The sequence below is a fragment of the Plecotus auritus genome (assembly GCF_963455305.1).
Source record: "Plecotus auritus genome assembly, chromosome: 9".
Classification (NCBI taxonomy): Eukaryota; Metazoa; Chordata; class Mammalia; order Chiroptera; family Vespertilionidae; genus Plecotus; species Plecotus auritus.
This window is the reverse complement of record NC_137783.1, coordinates 5,748,767-5,766,981: the sequence shown is the minus strand read 5'-3', so window position 1 is coordinate 5,766,981 and position 18,215 is coordinate 5,748,767. Positions and strand designations below refer to the sequence as shown.

Below are 18,215 nucleotides of genomic sequence, written 5' to 3'. Positions count from 1 at the left end.
GGCATATCAGGATGATGCTCTAACCCAGTGGTCGGCAAACTCATTAGTCAACAGAGCCAAATATCAACAGGACAACGATGGAAATTTCTTTTCAGAGCCAAATTTTTTAAACTTAAACTTCTTCTAACGCCACTTCTTCAAAATAGACTCGCTCAGGCCGTGGTATTTTGTGAAAGAGCCACACTCAAGGGGCCAAAGAGCCGCATGTGGCTTGCGAGCCGCAGTTTGCCGACCACGGCTCTAACCAACTGAGCTACCCGGCCAGGGCGCCATCTGTTAATTGTTTATCATTAATCTCCCCACGTTCGAATGCGAGGGCTTGAGGGGCGGTCTTGCTAACGGTTCACCCCGCGCTGCAGGTCTGTGCTGTACACTGGACTCACCCCGTCTCTGGGACAGGTGGTCCGGCTGCAGCCCTCCCGCTGCTCCCTGCATGGGGATGGCTCTGCAGCCCCGGGGCTGCCCCTTCCGTGTTCTCCAGGTGAGCTGCTGCCTCCTGACCTGCTCCAGCCTGTTTTCTGGCAGCACCTGCCGGGGCCCTGCAGATCCTGCAGGATAGCAGGTGTGTGTGTCGGGGGGAGGGTCCTCAAGCCTGTCTGGTGGAAGTCTCTTTACTGCCGTGTCCCTGTGTCTGCAAGATGCCTCCCTTCAACTGGCCCGTGGAGGCTGAGCTGTGGACACCCCCAGGGCCTCAGCAGCAAGTCCTGGATTTCGGAGAATCTGTGACAGGGAGACCACATTCTGCAGCCACATGGGCAGGGGTGCTGTTCTGTCTCGGCTCCTCTGTCACCTCCGAGCCCCCTTGTCCATTGGCTGTGGTGGGGAAGGTGTGGGGCGGGGCGGGGCCTGGCAGACACAAGGAGCAGTCTGGGAGTGGGCTCCAGCAGAGCGTGGGGAGAGTGGGAGCCATCTGGGGCCGTGGGGAGGGGAGGTGGGCGGCAACAGCTGATGGTTTCACAGTCACCCCGTAGCAGAGCCAGACAGCCCCCTCAGCCTCATCCGTTCACTTCCTCACGCAGCGCCTCCACGAGAGCCCCACGGGTCCCCCTCTTCCCTCCCGTGGCCTCGGCTCTGCTGCAGGCACTGGCCCGCCCGGCTCCTCCAGCGTCTGGAACGACTGCCTGCTCCCATTCCCGCCCCCCCTGCCCCCGATCTGTGAACGCTGTGCCCTTGCCTGCCTCCTCTGCACCCACGGAGCACGGCGGCCCTTCTGGAGGCCAGGTCCTTCCCCGGGGCCCGGAGCCGGCCCGTCAGGACGCCCGCCGGCCCGCCCAGCAGAGCCCGTGCCCTGGGTGAATTCGTGTCCAGGCTGCTGGCTGCAGTTGGTCACAGAGGAAGCCCCCACCCCAGACGCCTGCGCCTGCTCAGTCTCTGCTGTGGAGTCTCAGCGACAGCCTGTTTTCTGGCAGCACCTGCTGTCGGTCTGCTCTGTCCCTTCGAGTTTCCCCTCTGGCTTACCTTTGTCCCTGAGGCCGCTGGCCCGCGGGTCACCCCGCCTGGGTGAAGGGAAGGCCTTCCCCGGGGCTGCGTCCATGGCTAGTCAATGAGCACGGAGCCCTCTGCTGAGACGACCAGGTACCGCCTATCCCAGAGGCCTGCCCCGCCCTGCCCCGCCCTGTGGCGCCCATCTGTGCTGCCCAGGCCTCACCCTTCCTCCCTGGCGGGGTGTCCGTGTTGGCAGTGGTCCCCTGTGGAGGAGCAGAGGACGTGGGGTCCCTGGGCCCAGCGAACCCAGCGCAGGGCCGGCCTCTTCAGATCTCAGCCCCGAGAGGAGTCACAGGGGCTGAAGACGACTCGCCCTCCTCCACTGGACGGGACCAGTGGGTGGTCACGTTGCCCATGCTGGGCCTTGTCCCAGGAGCACCGCTCCTTCCCTGCCCTCTGGTGGCAAATAGGACACTGGGGAAGCACTCCGCGGGCTCCGTGCCCAGAAGAGTGGCGGCTAGGGGCGGGACATGAACGGGTGGCCCCTGGTCCCTCAGGGGAGTGGTGATCAGGATGCTCTGTGCTGCCTTTTCCTGACAGTCGCTGACTTTGTTTCCTTTCGTGGGGACTTGACTGGCGAAGCCTGTGGCCATCAGTTCAATGAGCAGCACAGGCCGGCCGGCAGGTGCAGGCTGGGTAGCTGTCCCTCCTGGGAGGAAACTGCCAGGCAGCTGCTCAGAGAGGGGGGGACCGTGGGCTCTGTTTGGAGGCTGCGGGTCCTGGCGCCTGGGGGAGGTGACATGGGAGCCTTTCTGTCCGGGCTGGTGGCCTGGCTCTGCCTGGGGACACGTGGCCAGGGAGGGGATGGCATGCGTCTGCCTTTTTCTGGAGCTCCGGGGTGGGTGGTTCTGCAAAGCCCAGAGGAGCAGTGAACGTGGCGCCTCCAAGTGGTGCTCCCGGTATTTTGAGTGCAGCCTCAGCTCCTCCTGAGCCCGGCGGGCGCAGTGCTGCATGGTTAGCGCCTCCCCGCCGCCCACGTTGGCAGCACTGTGGGTGTGTGGACGGTGGCTGAGCAGAGCGTGGGCCCAGAGCATGGATCTCCCGTTCAGGGTTGGGGGAGGGGGTGCGGGTGGAGGCGGGAACAGACTTCTCCTGGAAACACGATTCCTCTTGGGCAGGGAGGATGCTCCATCCTCCAGCCCCTGCTCAGAGCTCAGACCACCTCCTGCCTCCCGGGGGCTGAAATACTCACGTAGGAGGAGCCCTGACATCTCAGTGTCTCCCTCGAGGTCTGGGGGTGTCTCTGCTCCCTGAGCCAGTTCTGAAGGGCTTCCAAGGGCCGACAAAAACCATCTCACCAGCTGCAAAGTGGGAACTTCCCGTCTGCAGCCGTCATCTTCCTAGAGCCACGTTCTCAAAGTGACATTTCTGTTTCCTAGACAGTGTTTCCAGGCCTTTCCAGGCTGAGCTCCAGGACCACGTCCTTGGGGGCGACATGAGGATATACATAGTTTTAAAGCCATTCATGCCCAGCCGGTGTGGCTCAGTGGTTGAGCATCAACCTATGAACTAGGAGGACACGGTTCGATTCTCAGTCAGGGCACAAGCCTGGGTTTCGGTCTCGATCCCCAATAGGGGGTGTGCAGGAGGCAGCTGATCCATGATTCTCTCTCATCACTGATGTTTCTATCTTTCTCTCCCACTTCCTTCCTCTCTGAAATCAATAAAAATATATTTAAAAAAACAAAAAAGCCATTCATGGTAAGCTGGAGAAACATTGGTCCAGGCCCATGAAGACAAGAGTTGGAAAATGGGTTTCTTTTACCCAGAGGAGGAGGTCTGGCAATGTAAATTAGGAGCCATGGGCTGTCTATGTTTAGATCTCATTTAACAGGCTTTTTTAAAATAGAAAAGAATAGAAAGTAAACAGAAGCTAACCCATCATCTCACACCCAGTAATCCCTGTTGGCATAAAAAAGGAATGGTGACAAGGTTCCAACGTTAGAACAGTCGGAGCAGCGGACAGTGGAATGTGAGGGCCCATCACACGTGTGTGTGTACCGTGTCTACACATGTGCTTCCCGTGCCGTCTCTTGTCTACACAACAGGGATCTCCATACACAAGTTATTCCTACTTTTACAAGAGCCTCTTTGGGGTATTTTCCTGTTGGCACATAAATCTCTCTGGTATTGAATGTCCACACAATAGTCCATCTTACAGCAGGAAGGGGGCGATGCGACCAGCCCCTCGTCCCGCTAACCTGGGTTGTCTTGGGACTGTTCGGATTTTGAATTACATATGGTGAGCGTCACCTCACGTTGATCTTGATGAATTTTGTGTGTGTATCGATTGTGGAGCTTCCCAGCAGCGGCACCATCGCCCTGCAGAGCAGTGCACCTGACCGCCGACAGCTGGTGCTGACACTCCCAGCGGGCTCGGCCTCACACCTGCCCGGCGCCTCCAGCACAGCGTGGAACAAGCCTTTCACTTTGCAGAGCCACACTGGTGTCTCCTTCTCACGGTGACTGGCAGCTGCACATGGGGAGGGAGGTGGCACAGTGTCACGTCTGATTTACTGTCTCCTGTGACCCGCCCCTGCCTTTTCTATGGAATTGGCTTGCTCGCTAACTTGTATAGGTTTCTTGCAATTAAAGGAAGTGCACCCTCATTTGTTATATTTATTGCAAATTACCTTTTCCCAGTTTGTAGTATTTTGATTTTTTAATTATTTTTTTTCTCTGTGCGAACGTTTTATGCTTTTTATAGGGTCCCATCTACCCTCTGACAGAATCCTTCCTTGGGGGCTTCTGGGGTTTGTTTCCAACTTGGAAAGGCCCCCCTTGTTCCAGAATTACAAATAAATCCACCGTCATCCATTTTTTAAGAACTCTCGTGGATTCATTGTATGTGTGAGAGGCCCAGGAGCCCGCAGGCCAGCGGGCCGCCCCATTCTCTGTGACCCCTCTGCCATCCAGCGGAGGCCGTGGGCGGGAAGCTGGGCTGGTTCTTCAAGCTCCGAGGCCTCCTCAGAAGAAGAAACCCGCTCAGGTCGCAGGAGAGGTCAGACCCCAACGTCCCCAAAGGCCCAGAGCCTGCCTGTGGCCCCAGCGAGCCCCCAGCCTGGCCTCCTCCCTGCACGGGGAATGGCGGGGCTGGCCTTGAGATCTGTGACTGCTGCTGTCTGTGCTCAAGCCTCTGGACGCAGGGTCAGCCCGGCTCCCTCCCCAGCGGCTTCGGGGAGAGCGGGCAGGCCCGGCCACCCTGTCCCTTCATCCCGTGGTTTTGTACCCTGGCCAAGGCGCTCCTCCTGAAAACCACAAACCTGGGCTCCCGCGGGAATGCAGACTTCGGGGCTGCTCAGGCCTCCTGACTTCTATTTTTAGAAACACGAAAGGGAACAGCAGTCTTAGGCTCCACCTCCAGATAAGGCCTCTCCTCAGTTCTATTCATTTTGGCCTAAAAGAGACCCACCCGTTTTCCAGGAGGACAGGTCAGCCTGCAGAGCTGCAGGAGGGAGCCGGCATCTCGGCTGTTACCCTGGAGACGGGCATGTTTGCTCTGCACTGTGGGGATGGGGCCCTGTCTGGGTCGCCCAGGAAACCAAGCCAAGGGTAGGAACACGGCATGCTTTGTGTGTGGCATCCTCAGAGAGCACGCAGAGCCCCATCGAACCTGCTCTGGCTGGAGGTCCCCGTCCCGTGCTGGGCAACACCCAGAGGGCTGAGTGCAGGATGGGGGGTGCCAACACAGGCCTACCCCCAAAGCCTCAGCTTCTTGGCACCTCATGGCTCTCCTTAAAGCTCTCCTTTTTAAATCCTTCCCTGAACATTTTTCCTGCTGTCTTTGTGCAGTTTCCTAGCGGTACCTCTGCCTCCCAGTCTTCTGTGAACTGGAAAAATCAGTGACCAGAGCATCATCCATCAGAGAAACTGTTCAGACCCGAGCGGAGGTCTGAGCGAGGCCTCGGGAGCTGGCCCGAGCTGCAGGGCGGTGTCCTGGCTCCAGTCCCTCCCAGCCTGCTTCCCACCCAGAGCGGGAGGCTGCAGTCCCAGAGAGGCGGGGGGCGACTGTTCCAAAGCTGGGCGTCCCTGCAAATGCTCTTTTCCTGCAGGAAGTCGAACGGCATTGGTTCCTTCCCCATAAGGTGCCGGCGAGGAGGGGAGACTGTGGTTGGGAGCTGGTGTGTCTCTCATGGAAGGCCTCGTTGGAGGGACTTCGGGGGGAAGGGACTGGACTGACGGAGCCCGAGAGGAGAGGCTGCAGGGAGTAGGTGACCCAGAGCCCAGCCATCCAGGGGGAGGCGCGGAGCTCACAACTGCGGGGCGCTGGCCACTGGCCTCACGGTCGGTCGTTGGGTGATGCCATGATATCTGACGGTTGAAGGAAATGTGTCTGAGGAATGGGAGGTGGAAATAGAGGAGGGACATGAGAATCTGCTGTGATTTTGGAGGGAAATCATGCCTGTCATGGGCTTTCACGGTGTTCGGATCCCCATCCACGGTCCCATCCTTTTCATTTGTTCATGGCACCAAGCCCAGACTCTGCGAAGCCAGGACAGGCCACGGCTCCCTCAAAGGGCAGGGAGCGAATCCCCTGTGCCCCTGGCCCCTTTCACACAAGCCCAGTTCACCTCCTCCTTCCCGCTGGGCACCCGGTTTTTCCTGTGGGCTCAGCATCCCACCCGCACCCCAAGGACTGTGTGAACGGATACGGCCCCCCCATGGAGGCCGGCATCGCCCAGCAGGCCTGTAGGTTGTGGACCTGCCCTGATGGCTGTCAGGCTGTTTAGTGACAACAGTTCTTAGGAGGGGAGGGGGCAGCTGTGAGGTGTCGGACTGGGTCCTGTTGTGTTAGGGGCTGGGCTCTCTGGGTTTGGGGGTCGTGGGCTGATTTCCTAGGGTCCCCGTCATGGCTGTCACCTCTGATTTCCTTCCTCTGAGGTGCAGCTGCCCCCTCCCCAAAGCTAGTGTCCGCAGAGACTCGGTGCTGGTCAGCGCTCCTGGACGGAATGGCAGCCTGGGGGCCGGTCCCAGCCTGCGGTGGCCCTGAGGGGACTGGGATGTCTCAGGGCCCTCCCTGCCCCAGTTTGCTTCTTCCCAGGTTTACTGGGCAGACAGGACAGTGCCTGAGCGGTGAGGACTGGGCGAGGCTCCGTGCAGCTGGAGGCAGGGACAGGCCGCTCTGTCGCCAGGCGCCATCAGGTTCCCAGGCCTTGGGCAGATGTCAGCGGAGGTGCGGCCTCCACAGCCTCGGAAGGGTTGGTCAGCGTGCACTTCCTGCAAAGCCAGCAGCTGGGCGCGATGTATTGATCTTTAAATATCGACTTTCCATTAAAAATATATGCAGATCTTTTCCAAGAAAAGGTCCGAAATGAAACCACACGCTCGCTGTGAGGCAGCATTTAAAATAGTGAGTTTTCCTAACGGCCCCGCCTGGCTTCTATTGACTCGAATGCAGGACGGGACTGGGGCAGCTGCCGTGAGTAGCACAGACTGCATCGGCTGTCAGCCGGTCCCCAGGCAGGCAGAGCCCCCACCACGGGCCAGCCCTCTGCCTGGGGCGCTGGGGCCACAGGAGTCATCCCCTCCCCCGAGTCCCAGCCTGGCAGCATCAGAGAACCCAGGGGTGGGCAGGCTCCTTTGGGCTGGGGGGCGGAGGGGAGAGGGCGCAGTGCCGGGTGATGGGGTCTCAGCCCACCAGGTCTCCCACCTCTGCTGTCCTCTGGCCTGTGGTGCCTGATGACCCCTCGGGCTTGGAGACTGATGCCACTCTCTGCAGGGACCCTGGTTCCAGCCTGAACATGCTCCCCATCTTGCAAACATTCGGACTCATCCCACGTTCTCAGCATCTCATAGTCTCGGCAGCTTAGTAACTGAGGCCCAGCGCCCAGTCAGGAATCTGCTGGGAGCGGGAAGCCCAGTCGGCCAGGGGCTGGTGGCGCAGGGGTGGGGCGGTGGGGCTTTCGATCTGCCCTTCACTCTTCACTCATCCGCTCCTCACTCGCTCACAAGCCTGCACTGGGTGTGGGGAGCAGGGGCACTTTGCTGCCCCCTCAGACATCACCGCAGTCACCCCAACGTGGATCTGCCAGGGACTCTCTCCGAGCCTGACCCTCAGAGCACCTTTCAGGACAAGCAGCGACTCTCCTGGTGGAGGCTGCGCTGCGGGGGAGGCCATGGTGGGCACAGGAAGTGTCCCATTGATTTGTCTGGAAGCCTTGGGAGGCGGAGCAGACAGTAGCTGATCTTGGTGAGGCTTCTGTGGATACATAGGACGTCAGTGATGGTGAACACTTGGGTGTGTGGGCCGGCAGCCCCACCTCTGCATGAGGAGACGAGGGGCACGCCCTGGTAGAGGGGCGCGGTGCCAGCTGGGGTCTGGTGCTCTTTATTGGTGAGCTGACACATGGGAGAGACACTGCACTCTCCTTAGCTCAGGAACGGCCTTCATGCCTTGGGGGATAAATCAGTCCGTCAGCCAGAGGCCCAGCAGCCAGCATATGCATGGAGGAGGTGGCGCGTAGCAGGGCAGTGGGGGTGATAAATGGTTGTGAGGCCCCATGCTCCCAGCCTCCACACGTTTTTCCCAAGCACCCTCCCTGCCCCCGCAGCAGCTTGCAGGACTGCCTGAGTGTCTCTCTCTCTCTCTCTCTCTCTCTCTCTCTCACACACACACACACACACGCACACACACACACACACACACACACACACACACACACACACACGGCTCAGTCAACAGCATCCAAAGGCCACATTTCTTCCCACAGCTCAGAAATTGCCAGGATCTCAGTGAAGTGCAAAGGCTGCAGGTGGGATGCGTCTGCCAGACCTGTGGCTGGGCAGTCAGTGCACCCACTCAAACAGACCGTGTGCAGGACTTCCGTGCCCCACCCCTGTGCGTGCACAACGCACACAGATAACAAGTGCACATGCACACGGCCAGAGAGCTGCACCCACGTGTACACAGAGGCGCAGGCACATGCATGCACAGAGAGCCGCACACACACGCACACACAGGCACGGGCACACATGCACACACATAGGCAGATAGCTGCTCCCACGTGTACACACAGGCCCGGGCACACACAGGTGTGATCTGAGGTACACCATTGGGCTCCAGAATAAAAGTGAATCCTGTGCTGTGTAAATTCTCCCATTCTGGTCTGGTTTTAGGGGACCTAAAAGGAGACCAGGGCCTGCACTCGGCACCCTGCTCCTAAAGGGGGTGCATGGCCCCCTTGCGTGGCTGATTTGCTCTGCACAAACTGAGCCCACGGTGCATTCATATTGACCAGAGAAGCCACGTGGGGGAGAAGGGGCCAGGGAAGGCTGGGGTGGGCTGGAAGGCCCGAACTTGTGACGTTCTGTGGGCACAGCTGCTGGGACGGGTGAGCAGAGATCAGCGATTCTGCATTCGCCCGGGCTGGTCCCCAGGCTGAGCACGGGCCGTGCAGAGTGGCTCAGGTCACTGTTGACGGAGCAGTCTCCGAATTAGCCCTCCCACGCGTGCTCCGCCGCTGGCTGGCCTCCCTGTGGCTGCTCCGAGCGGCAGGAACGGGGAGGGCCTTGGCACTGCTGCCTTCACCTCACCAGGCCTCGCTGCCCACTCGCCTCACAGTGATGAGTGGCAGAGACTCAGCTGTGGCTCCTCTCACCTCTTCCCACAGCTCCCCCACTCCTGGCCTCACCCCAGGCCCAGGCTGGCTGAAAGTCCCCCCCCCCCCGCCCTGCTCATAGGGTGTGATGCTCACGTGACACTCTCTTGGAGCCTTTCCAACCTGCTGAGCCCACTCGAACCCCTGTGCCCAGAAGCATGCCTGAGCCCACAGGGCTGTGCCCATGAGCCTTAATTCAGGGGGCGAGGGCGCTCTGCTCCCACCTGCAGCCCAGCTCTCTGGAGGCGCTGGGATTGCTGATGCCACCCCTCCTCCCCCCCCCCCCCCCCCCCCCGCCCCGGGAGCTGCCAGTTCTCCGGAGCCCACTCCCTCTCTCGCTTCCTGGCAGTCCATACCCTCGGGTGAATCCTGCCCTGTTGGATCCATGGCTGGGCTCCCCACATCGACCGGGAGGCACACACACACCCCAAAGGTGGGGCTCACATGAGCAGGGCTCCAGGCAGTGCTAAGGAGGAAGGGGCTCAGAGGCAGAGTGATGTTGGGTCAGGGCCGCTGAGAACAGCCTGGGGGGCGGTGAGCAGGAATGAGGTGGGTGGCACCCAGCAGTGGGGTCTGCAGAGGGAGGGCTGCCCACCTGCATGAAGACACAGAGACCTCCCAGAGACAGCCTGCCCATCATCCAGGGTGCTCTTCCCTGACCAGTCCCCTCCCTGCAACCCCACTTCGGGGTTTAGGGCTCAGCTGCTCCACAGGCCTGTTTCTCCCCCTGCCCGTCAAGGCGGCCCCCTCCACCCAGCTCCCAGTCCTCACTGCTCTCCAGTTCATCTGTGTGCCAGGGGCTGGGTCCAGGGCTGAGGCAGGGGGCGAAGCGGCTCTGTGGTCCTTGAGGTCTGTCCCTGTGGGAGGTGCTGGGGGGAGGCAGCCAGCGGGGGGCCTTGGACAGCAGGACCCCTCTGCCATCCTGCGCTGGGTGACACCCTGCCAGACCAGGAGGAGCTGGGCCTCAGGCTGCCGGAGATGCTGAGCTGACCTGGGCTGGTGCCTTCATCACTAATTTATGAACGTTTCTAGTGCCGCCTGTGGCGGTCATGGTGAAACACCGGAATACAATTCCGGCTGTTTTAGACCAGACAGGATCCGGGATGAACAGTGGTAGTCTGGGAAGTTGCCATTAAATGTGTTTTACGGGCTGAAGCTTTATTGTAAGCAGACGTGGGGGGGGGGGGGTGTCTCTCCCAAGTCCCACGGAGTCCAGCCTGGGATAGGAGGCACCCACACCTGCTGGCCCCAATGCATTCCTGGCATCAGAAGACAGGATTGCTCTGGAACCCAAACCCCAGAGGCCTCAGCTCTGCCTCTTGCCTGGTGCAGGTCTGGGCTGTGTCTGTTTCTCAAAAATGACAGGTGTTGGCCTTGCTCCTGCCCCCCGGGCCGGGCTGTGCTGGGAAGGGGCCGTGGTGTGAGGGCCGGCCTCAGGGCTGCCTGGGGGCCCATGGTTGGGGACACAGGTGAGCAAGCAGGCACGGGTGGGGTGGTGAGCGCTCTGTGGGCACAGGGTGGCCAGGAGGGGAGTGGGTGCAGAAGCGTCCCAGATGGAGGGAACAGCAGGGTCCTGCAGGGCAGGGTGCTGGCCGGGCTGCGATGCCAGCTAAGGACAGAGCCCCCTCCCAGGCTCCTTCCAGCTCAGGTGGCTGCTTGGACCGCCAAGAAGCTGTCCTTTACCTCACCAGGCTGAGCCAGGGCGCCAAGACCCCAGGAGGACTCGGGCACAGATGCCTGTCCATGCGGGCTGCTGCCCGCCCTGACTGGGTGGCAGGTACCTGGCTGGGTCCTCCCGGACCAGTGGGCAGCACACGTCATGCTCAGCCAGGCTCCCTTGGAGGCTGAGGAGTCTAAGGTCAGAGGCCAGAGCCAACACCCTCTTCCCCACTTTGACATTGGACCTTGCCCCAGGGAGGAGGAGAGGAGTCTCAAGACATCCTCAGGGGCCAAGGAACCCCTGGGTCAAGGTCCCTGAGAGGGGATTGAAGTTCAGGAGAACTCCATCCGCTCTTCTGCCTTGAGGGTCCTGAAGTCCTTTACCGAGCCTGTGCCGGACTCTCAGCTCAGTTTTCTCATCTGTAAAGTGGGCGCATTCACCCCTCACTGCATTGCTCTGAGAAGGAAAAGCGATAAGGACATGAGGACTCCTCCGAGGACAGGTGGTGAGCAGGTCAGGGCCCTGGCGTGTCTTTGAGGTGACCATCTGGTGACCTCCCCTCTGTGTGCAGGTGTCCAGTTGACACAGGTGGGCTGGCCTGTGCGCCCCAAGGAGGTGAAGTGGGCCTTGTGGGCCTCTGAGGAGCCCGGGCAGGACCGACCACAAGCTCTGCAGAGGGCAGGCCAGGGCCAGGCGCTGACTCTCTTCCAGAGTTTTCTGGGTCATCAGATGTGACTTGCCACATGTGATTTATTACAGCTTTCTCCCGGGGACAGAGGGGCTGGGTCTCCCGGGGATGCTCTGGGGGCTGGGCCTCTCCTAGGTGACGGGGGAGGCAGGCTGGGAGGGAAAGGTCGGGCGGGTTCGGGTCCAGCCGTGCCCAGGACTTGCCCCGTGGCAGTGGGCAGCTCACCTTCCACAGGCTCTTGCAGACTGTCTGGGGCCCCCACTTCCCAGGCTCTGAAGGCATTAAGACCTGGGGAGGGGGGTCAGCAGCAGGTGGCCCTCCAGGCCTGTCGGGGGAGCCCTCATTGTGTCACGGGTAACAGCAGCGGTGACTCACGACTCCGCAGCAGCTCTATTTTTACCCTCCCCGGCCTGTCTTCCCTCTTGCTTTCCTCGTTGGGGGCAACTTTTTGTCTGTTTTGAGAAAAGCCTGGCTTGTGAGGGGACCGCTCTCTGCTGCACCTCCCTGGGCCTCGAGCTGTCCCGAGCGCTGGCCGCTGAACTTCAAGTGGGATGCAGGGCCGAGGCAGGACAAGTCGTTGCTCTGTTTTTCGGGAAAAAGTGCTCAAACATTACCCACATTTCCCCTGGGTTTTGTGGTACCTGCAACAGCAGCGTTGCGTTGCTGGGCCGACCTTGACCCAGGGGGCCTGTCAACACCCTGCTTCGACCCTTCCCCTCTCCCTCCAGCCCACCTTTACCCTGAGCCTGAGATTTGTGGGACCCACAACACAGCCCATGTAGAGCGAGCGCCATGTGACAGGGCCAGGGCTCCGGTGTGACAACAGGGCTGTCCGCGGCACAGCCTCCAGGAACGGTCTGTGTTAGTCTCCCTGGGCCCGAGTCTGTGGGAGCCTGGGCCCCACTCTGGAAAGAGCTCCCCGGCTTCTCCTGGGGGCTGGCTCTTGGGCTGGGGTGACACACTCCAGAACATGGTTAGATGTCCCCTTGAGGGCTATGTCTGGGCTTTGGACTGAGCACTCAGACAAGTCGTGAGGAGGTGGCTCCAGGATCAGGGCGCTCAGTTCAGGGACCCAGAACCAGACAGCGGCCCTCAGAAGCACGTGGCCTGGGTCTGCGGGGCCGCGCAGTGTGGCAGCCCTGGGGAAAGAGAAGTAAAACGCATCCCTCGGCTGCCTCCACATGACCTATTTTCATAGCAATGCTGTGCTTCCAACTCTGTGAAATAAAAGCCTTCCCGGAAGAGTAAACGTTCCTGAACGGCTGGGTTGAAGTGTTCATCTGCCCCAGGAGGAGCTGTGCTGTGCCCACGAGGCCGTGCGGCAGAGGGTCCGTGGAGGCTGAGCACCGGCTGTGCCATCTCCCGGCAGGCAGGACACCCGGACACACAGACAGGCTTCCTGCTGCTCCGGCTCCTGGCAGAGACCCAGGAGTGTGTGTGGCGGGGAGACTGTTGGGTTCAATCACCGCTTCCTTTCACCTACCCTGCAATTTTGGAGGTGCACCTCCAGCATCACACAGCAGCACACGTCCGTCGCACGTAAGAATTCGGCAGCCTATCATGTCAGCCGCAGTGCAGGGACTCTGTCTCACAGCCTCATTTCTTTGCCCAGATGTCAGCTTCACAAATGACTCCCTGAGACCTTGTAAAAAGTAGCAACCCCCTCCTGGCACCGGGCGCGAGAGCCGTGTGCTGGCTTAGCGTCTGTGCCCACACTCGCGTGTCCCCTCCAGGAGTCCCCGCCCAGGGTCGCTGACAGGCCTCGCCTGTGGTTCCTGCAGCCTCCGACCTTGGCTCGCTCGCGCGCTGGGGCCCAGCCTCCCAAACAGACCTGTGGCCAGAGCCCTCTGTCAAACAGCCAAGGTCAGCCCCAAAAGGCCCAGGAGGAGCAGCCCCTTCCCTGACAGGTTTGGGCGCTGGAGGAAGTCAGGGTTCAGGGGGCTCCTGGTGCCCCCTGCAGGACAGCAGGGCCCAGTGAGGCCGTGGGCCTGTCCGGGATGGTGGAGGGTCAGAGGGCAAGAGGACAGAGGCCCCCAGGACACGGGGGGTGGGGAGTAAAGGGTTTGCTTGTGGGGCTTGGGGCTTAGACCCAAGGCTTTGCATTCATGGGAATGCTCACAATCTGAGGGGGTGGGGGGTAGAGACCTGGGTGGGAAGAGACCCGCAGGGTGGAGACCTGGGGACATAACCAGGTTGGCCTGGACCCTGGGCGGAGCCGGCTCCCTGTCTGGGGGGGCTGAGCGGTCCTGAAGGGGAGAAGCCTGTGCGGTTGAGGAACCCCGTCTCCTGTGTAAGGAGAAGGTGTCTGGTTCTGAACGGAATTGGGAGCCCTGAGAGTACATTTCAACCCCTGTCCACGCCACGGGGAAACCTCGTGGGCGTCTTGCTGTGATTTCCACAGACCCCTTTCTCCAGGAGGGGCCCACTGCCCAGAAAGTCGGCAGAAATAAGAACTCTTGTGGGCCGCCCCTCGGACAGGCGGTGTCCCAGTGATTAATCTTGGGGCTGGGCCAGGCTCCCCGCCAGCACATCCAGCGACCCCTCAGGGCAAACGCCCCCAGGAGACTCAGCAGGAGGGTTAGGCGTCCTGCCTCGGAGTCCCAGGACCTCCTATTTGTGGGTCTTTTTTGGTTGGGAGCAGCCTTCATGGGGGCCACTGGGCACAGAGGTTCATGCCATTCTGTCTGTAGGTGGGGCAGCCCAGCCTTGCCCCACAATGAGCTCTGGAAGAGGGGGCTCTATGGTCCCCCTGGGGCCCACCCCTCTGCCTTGGTTTGAGCCCTCCCCACTTTGCACAGGAGCCTGAGGTCAGCCTCCAGCCAACGCCACGATGACGCCCACGACTGACGGGCTGGGGCCGTCCAGCGGCTTGTGGTGGCACAGGGCCTTCTTTACCATGCACCTCACCTGGCATCGCTCTGTTTTTCCCACAGTGACCTTCGACCACTTCCAGATCCTGCGGGCCATCGGGAAGGGCAGCTTCGGCAAGGTAAGGCGGGGCCTGCGGAGGCCAGCTTGTTGGATGTGGAAGTTGTTGGAAAGTCTTGCTATAAGTAACACGGTGATGAACATCTTCGGAAGAAAGCCTCTTCGTTTCCCAGGATGCTTTCCTAGGCCAGGGGAGGGGAGTTTCACCAAAGGGCTGGATCCAGCAGGTTTGGCAAGAGACACTGATGCCCGTTGAGACATCCGGTCAGTTCCAGACCACCTGCCTTTGGGTGAGGCACCTGGGACCTCCAGTTCCAGAATCTTCCACTTCCCTTGGCTCCCGCTCCTTGAAGACCTGGAAACCGAAGGCTGTGGGGACCCTTAGAAATGGCTCTGGGTTATCTCTCCTTGTGAGGTCTCCCCATGACTCGAATGGGGGGCACAGCGCTGGCTGTGTAGCCCGTGACTTTGTGCATCAATCCTACTTCCGTTGGAGGCCTTTGTCTCTGATCTGATTGAATTTCCTTGGCCACGAGGGAGCCCAGCCCATTTCTCACAGTCCCCACCTCACCCTGATCCTCTCTACCAACCTATCGTGTGAGCAGAGCCAGGGTTGCTGATTGGCATTGCAGGGCAGCACTCCAGGGGACCCAAGAGGTGGGCGGGGACTGCCACCCTGGAAAGGTGGGGATTTAAGAACAGCTCCTCGTGCACAGGGGCTTCCTGGGTGCAGGGCTCTGGCTAAGGGGTCCTCTCCTTCTTTCTTCAACAACTTTCCAAGCCTTCTGCTGCTCTGAGCCCTGGGAAGGTGGCACTGGGGTTGAAGACGGTGACACCCCCTGCCCAGGTCATGGCTGGTGTGGGATGCAGGCATCCGCACAGGCCTGTAGGCCCCCTCCCTGCCGCGCTCTGGGCTGGGTCCTGCCTGCTCTCAGAAGGCGCCTGTGCACAGCACACGTGTCCCTCCAGAAACTTACATCCACTCACTTCAAAGGGGAGCCTGCAGGGGCCGGGATGGGAATCGGGCAGCGTGCTGACGCGCCCTGTGCCTCCAGGTGTGCATCGTGCAGAAGCGAGACACGGAGAAGATGTACGCCATGAAGTACATGAGCAAGCAGCAGTGCATCGAGCGGGACGAGGTCCGTAACGTGTTCCGGGAGCTGGAGATCCTGCAGGAGATCGAGCACATCTTCCTGGTGAACCTCTGGTGAGCCCGCCCCGCACCTCGGAGGAGACACCGCTGCTCCCCGCTCTCCTGACCCTGGGACCCCTGGCACCCCAGCCCCTCCTCACTCTCCCCAGCCACTCACACTCCCCGGCCCCAGGTGTCCACCGCACCTGCGTTCCTGAGGGTCTCCCCGCCTGCAGAAGCCTGGGCTTTCCCACAAAGGAGGCCTGTGACCCACAGAGTTTCTGGGGAAATGCTAGTGGGGGAGAGTTTGGGGGTCTGAGTTTCCTTCACAAAATGGGCCCCAAGACCAGCCCTAAGAGGTGGGGACCTGCAGCCCACAGCAGGTCACCCTCCTTCCTCCCTGGGAGTGCTCCTGAATCCCCCAATCACCTTCTCCTGGTGGGGGGGGGGGTTGTGCCCTCTAATTCACTCACAGGTGGGGTGTGGTTCCCCAGGACCCTGGGCATCTGGGTGCTCACAGGGCTGAAGAGGCGGGACACTGCTCCTGTGGAATGTGGGGGTTGCGGGGTGACCCCCAGCCATGCATGTGCCAGGGCCTCCCCTGTTGCCCACAGGTACTCCTTCCAGGACGAGGAGGACATGTTCATGGTGGTGGACCTGCTGCTGGGCGGGGACCTGCGCTACCACCTGCAGCAGAACGTCCAGTTCTCCGAGGACACCGTGAGGCTGTACATCTGCGAGATGGCGCTGGCCCTCGACTACCTGCGCAGTCAGCACATCATCCACAGGTGTGCGCACACCTGCCGGGACTGGGCAGGACTGGCCGCAGGGACACGCCACCTGCAGGGTGCCACCTGCCGGCAGAACCTGACAGCTCCTTCGTGCTCTGCCCCAAACTTGCCCACAGACCTGCCCCCAGGTGTGGCTCCAAGCCAGCCCCACAGCTGCATATCTGATGTCCACCTGGGGGCAGATCCTACCCCAGCAGCCCCAGCTGGGCCAGGCACACAGAGCCCTTGGATCCCGGGGTCCCCGGGGTCTGGCCACGTTGGGGCAGCCTTCACCTGGTGTGTTTAACTGCAGGATCCCATTTGGCCATCTGCCATATCCCTGGGGAATTCAAACGAATGTTAACAGTAGCTTAAAGCAGATGCAACTAGGGAGATAAAGCTGCAGTCACAGGACAAGAAAGAAAAAACTCACTATGTGGTTTATTATAAAGTCAAACGGCTGTGATTTTAGCATGTCTGCCCGGGGACCCTGTTATCTGGTCACCTTTGGGCCTGCGAAGGCCCCAGTCCACAGTCTGTGCAGCTCGGGACTCTGGGAGAGGGTGAGCCTGGGGAGTCGGGGCCCCCGGGGCCTGCTTCTGTCCTCTAGGGACTTCGGCTCCCTCTGCGTCCACTGCTGGGCTTCTCTCTGCTCTCTGTCCGGTCCAGAAGGTGGGGCTGGAGGCAGCCCCCCAGGAACCAGATGGCTGGTCTGCTCAGCTCTGTCTGAGTGTCACCAGGTGGGGAGGGGGCCTTAGGCCCTCAGTCTTCCCAGGGCCCATCTCAGGCCTCTTGGGCCTCTGCTGGCTGGACGCCCCTCGGGGGAGCCCCAAACCCTGCCAGGGTTACCGGGCAGGAGCAGGAAGGATGTCTCCCCGCTGTCTGCTCTTTCTGCAGAGACGTCAAGCCCGACAACATTCTGCTGGACGAGCAAGGTGAGTGGGGGCTTGAGGCCAGCGAGGGGTGAGTGCCCCTGCCCTCGGCGCATCTCCGGTCCTTTGGACAGCGGTGCTGTCCTCTCTCCTCGCAGGACACGCGCACCTGACCGACTTCAATATCGCCACCATCATAAAGGACGGGGAGAGGGCGACCGCACTTGCTGGGACCAAGCCGTACATGGGTGAGCAAGGCCCCGCACCCACCGGCATCACCGACTCCCATGTAGCCTGTGGTTGGTGGGCAGCTCACTTCTCTACAGTACAGAGCAGCCATGTACAGAACAGCATGTCTGACCCGTTCAGAAGACTAAGTGACACACGAGAGGGTTATGGGTATGACAGTGAGCTAACCTGGCGCGCACGCAGGCTGTGGGACCTGGACTTGAACCAGGTGGTCTGTGGGGAAGGATGACAGCTGAGGGCGCTTCCCGGTCCGCTCCGGTGGCAGCCTGGTTTCAGGCCCCATCTTGGGGGGCCAGCCCTGGGGCCGGGTCAGCGGCTCAGCCTCTCCTTCCCTTTCTGGAAAGCTCCGGAGATCTTCCAGTCTTTCATGAACGGTGGGACCGGCTACTCCTTCGAGGTGGACTGGTGGTCAGTGGGGGTGATGGCCTACGAGCTGCTGCGTGGATGGGTATGGAGCTCCTCAGCCCCAGGCTCAGCCCCAGACCCCAAGCCGGCTGTGACCCCCAGGGGTGGCCCTGGTGCCTTGGAGAGGGAGGAGTCCGCCCCACCCCAGGTGTTCAGGGACATCTGTGCTCCCTTTCTGTCAGCGTCAGTGAGGCCACGCATGCTGGGTGGGCGCACAATGCCTGAGGGAGTGCTGGAGGGGAGTCGCTGGGGTTTCCCGGGCAGATGGTAGGGCCTGTGCACTGGCCTCTGGGCACTGGGCCTGGAACTGTCCTTCCCCATCCCCTGGTGAGGGCTCCGAGGGACGCCACCCCGAGGAAGGCAGCTCCGCCTGGCCCTCCGGGGCCCATCCATCTGGCCTTGGAGAGGACGTGCTTCCTTCAGGCCTG

At 61.0% G+C, this 18,215-nt stretch overlaps 1 protein-coding gene across 1 annotated transcript in view; it reads left to right on the top strand.

The window, feature by feature from the left end:
* The window catches only part of STK32C (serine/threonine kinase 32C), a 39,313-nt gene that overhangs the window by 15,947 nt on the left and 5,151 nt on the right, over window positions 1-18,215 (top strand). Inside the window, exons 2-7 of the mRNA XM_080643243.1 lie at window positions 14,365-14,420; window positions 15,415-15,566; window positions 16,106-16,279; window positions 17,159-17,196; window positions 17,292-17,381; window positions 17,727-17,830. Of these exons, the coding sequence (XP_080499369.1) occupies window positions 14,365-14,420; window positions 15,415-15,566; window positions 16,106-16,279; window positions 17,159-17,196; window positions 17,292-17,381; window positions 17,727-17,830 (614 nt within the window). The remainder of the gene's footprint in view (window positions 1-14,364; window positions 14,421-15,414; window positions 15,567-16,105; window positions 16,280-17,158; window positions 17,197-17,291; window positions 17,382-17,726; window positions 17,831-18,215) is intronic.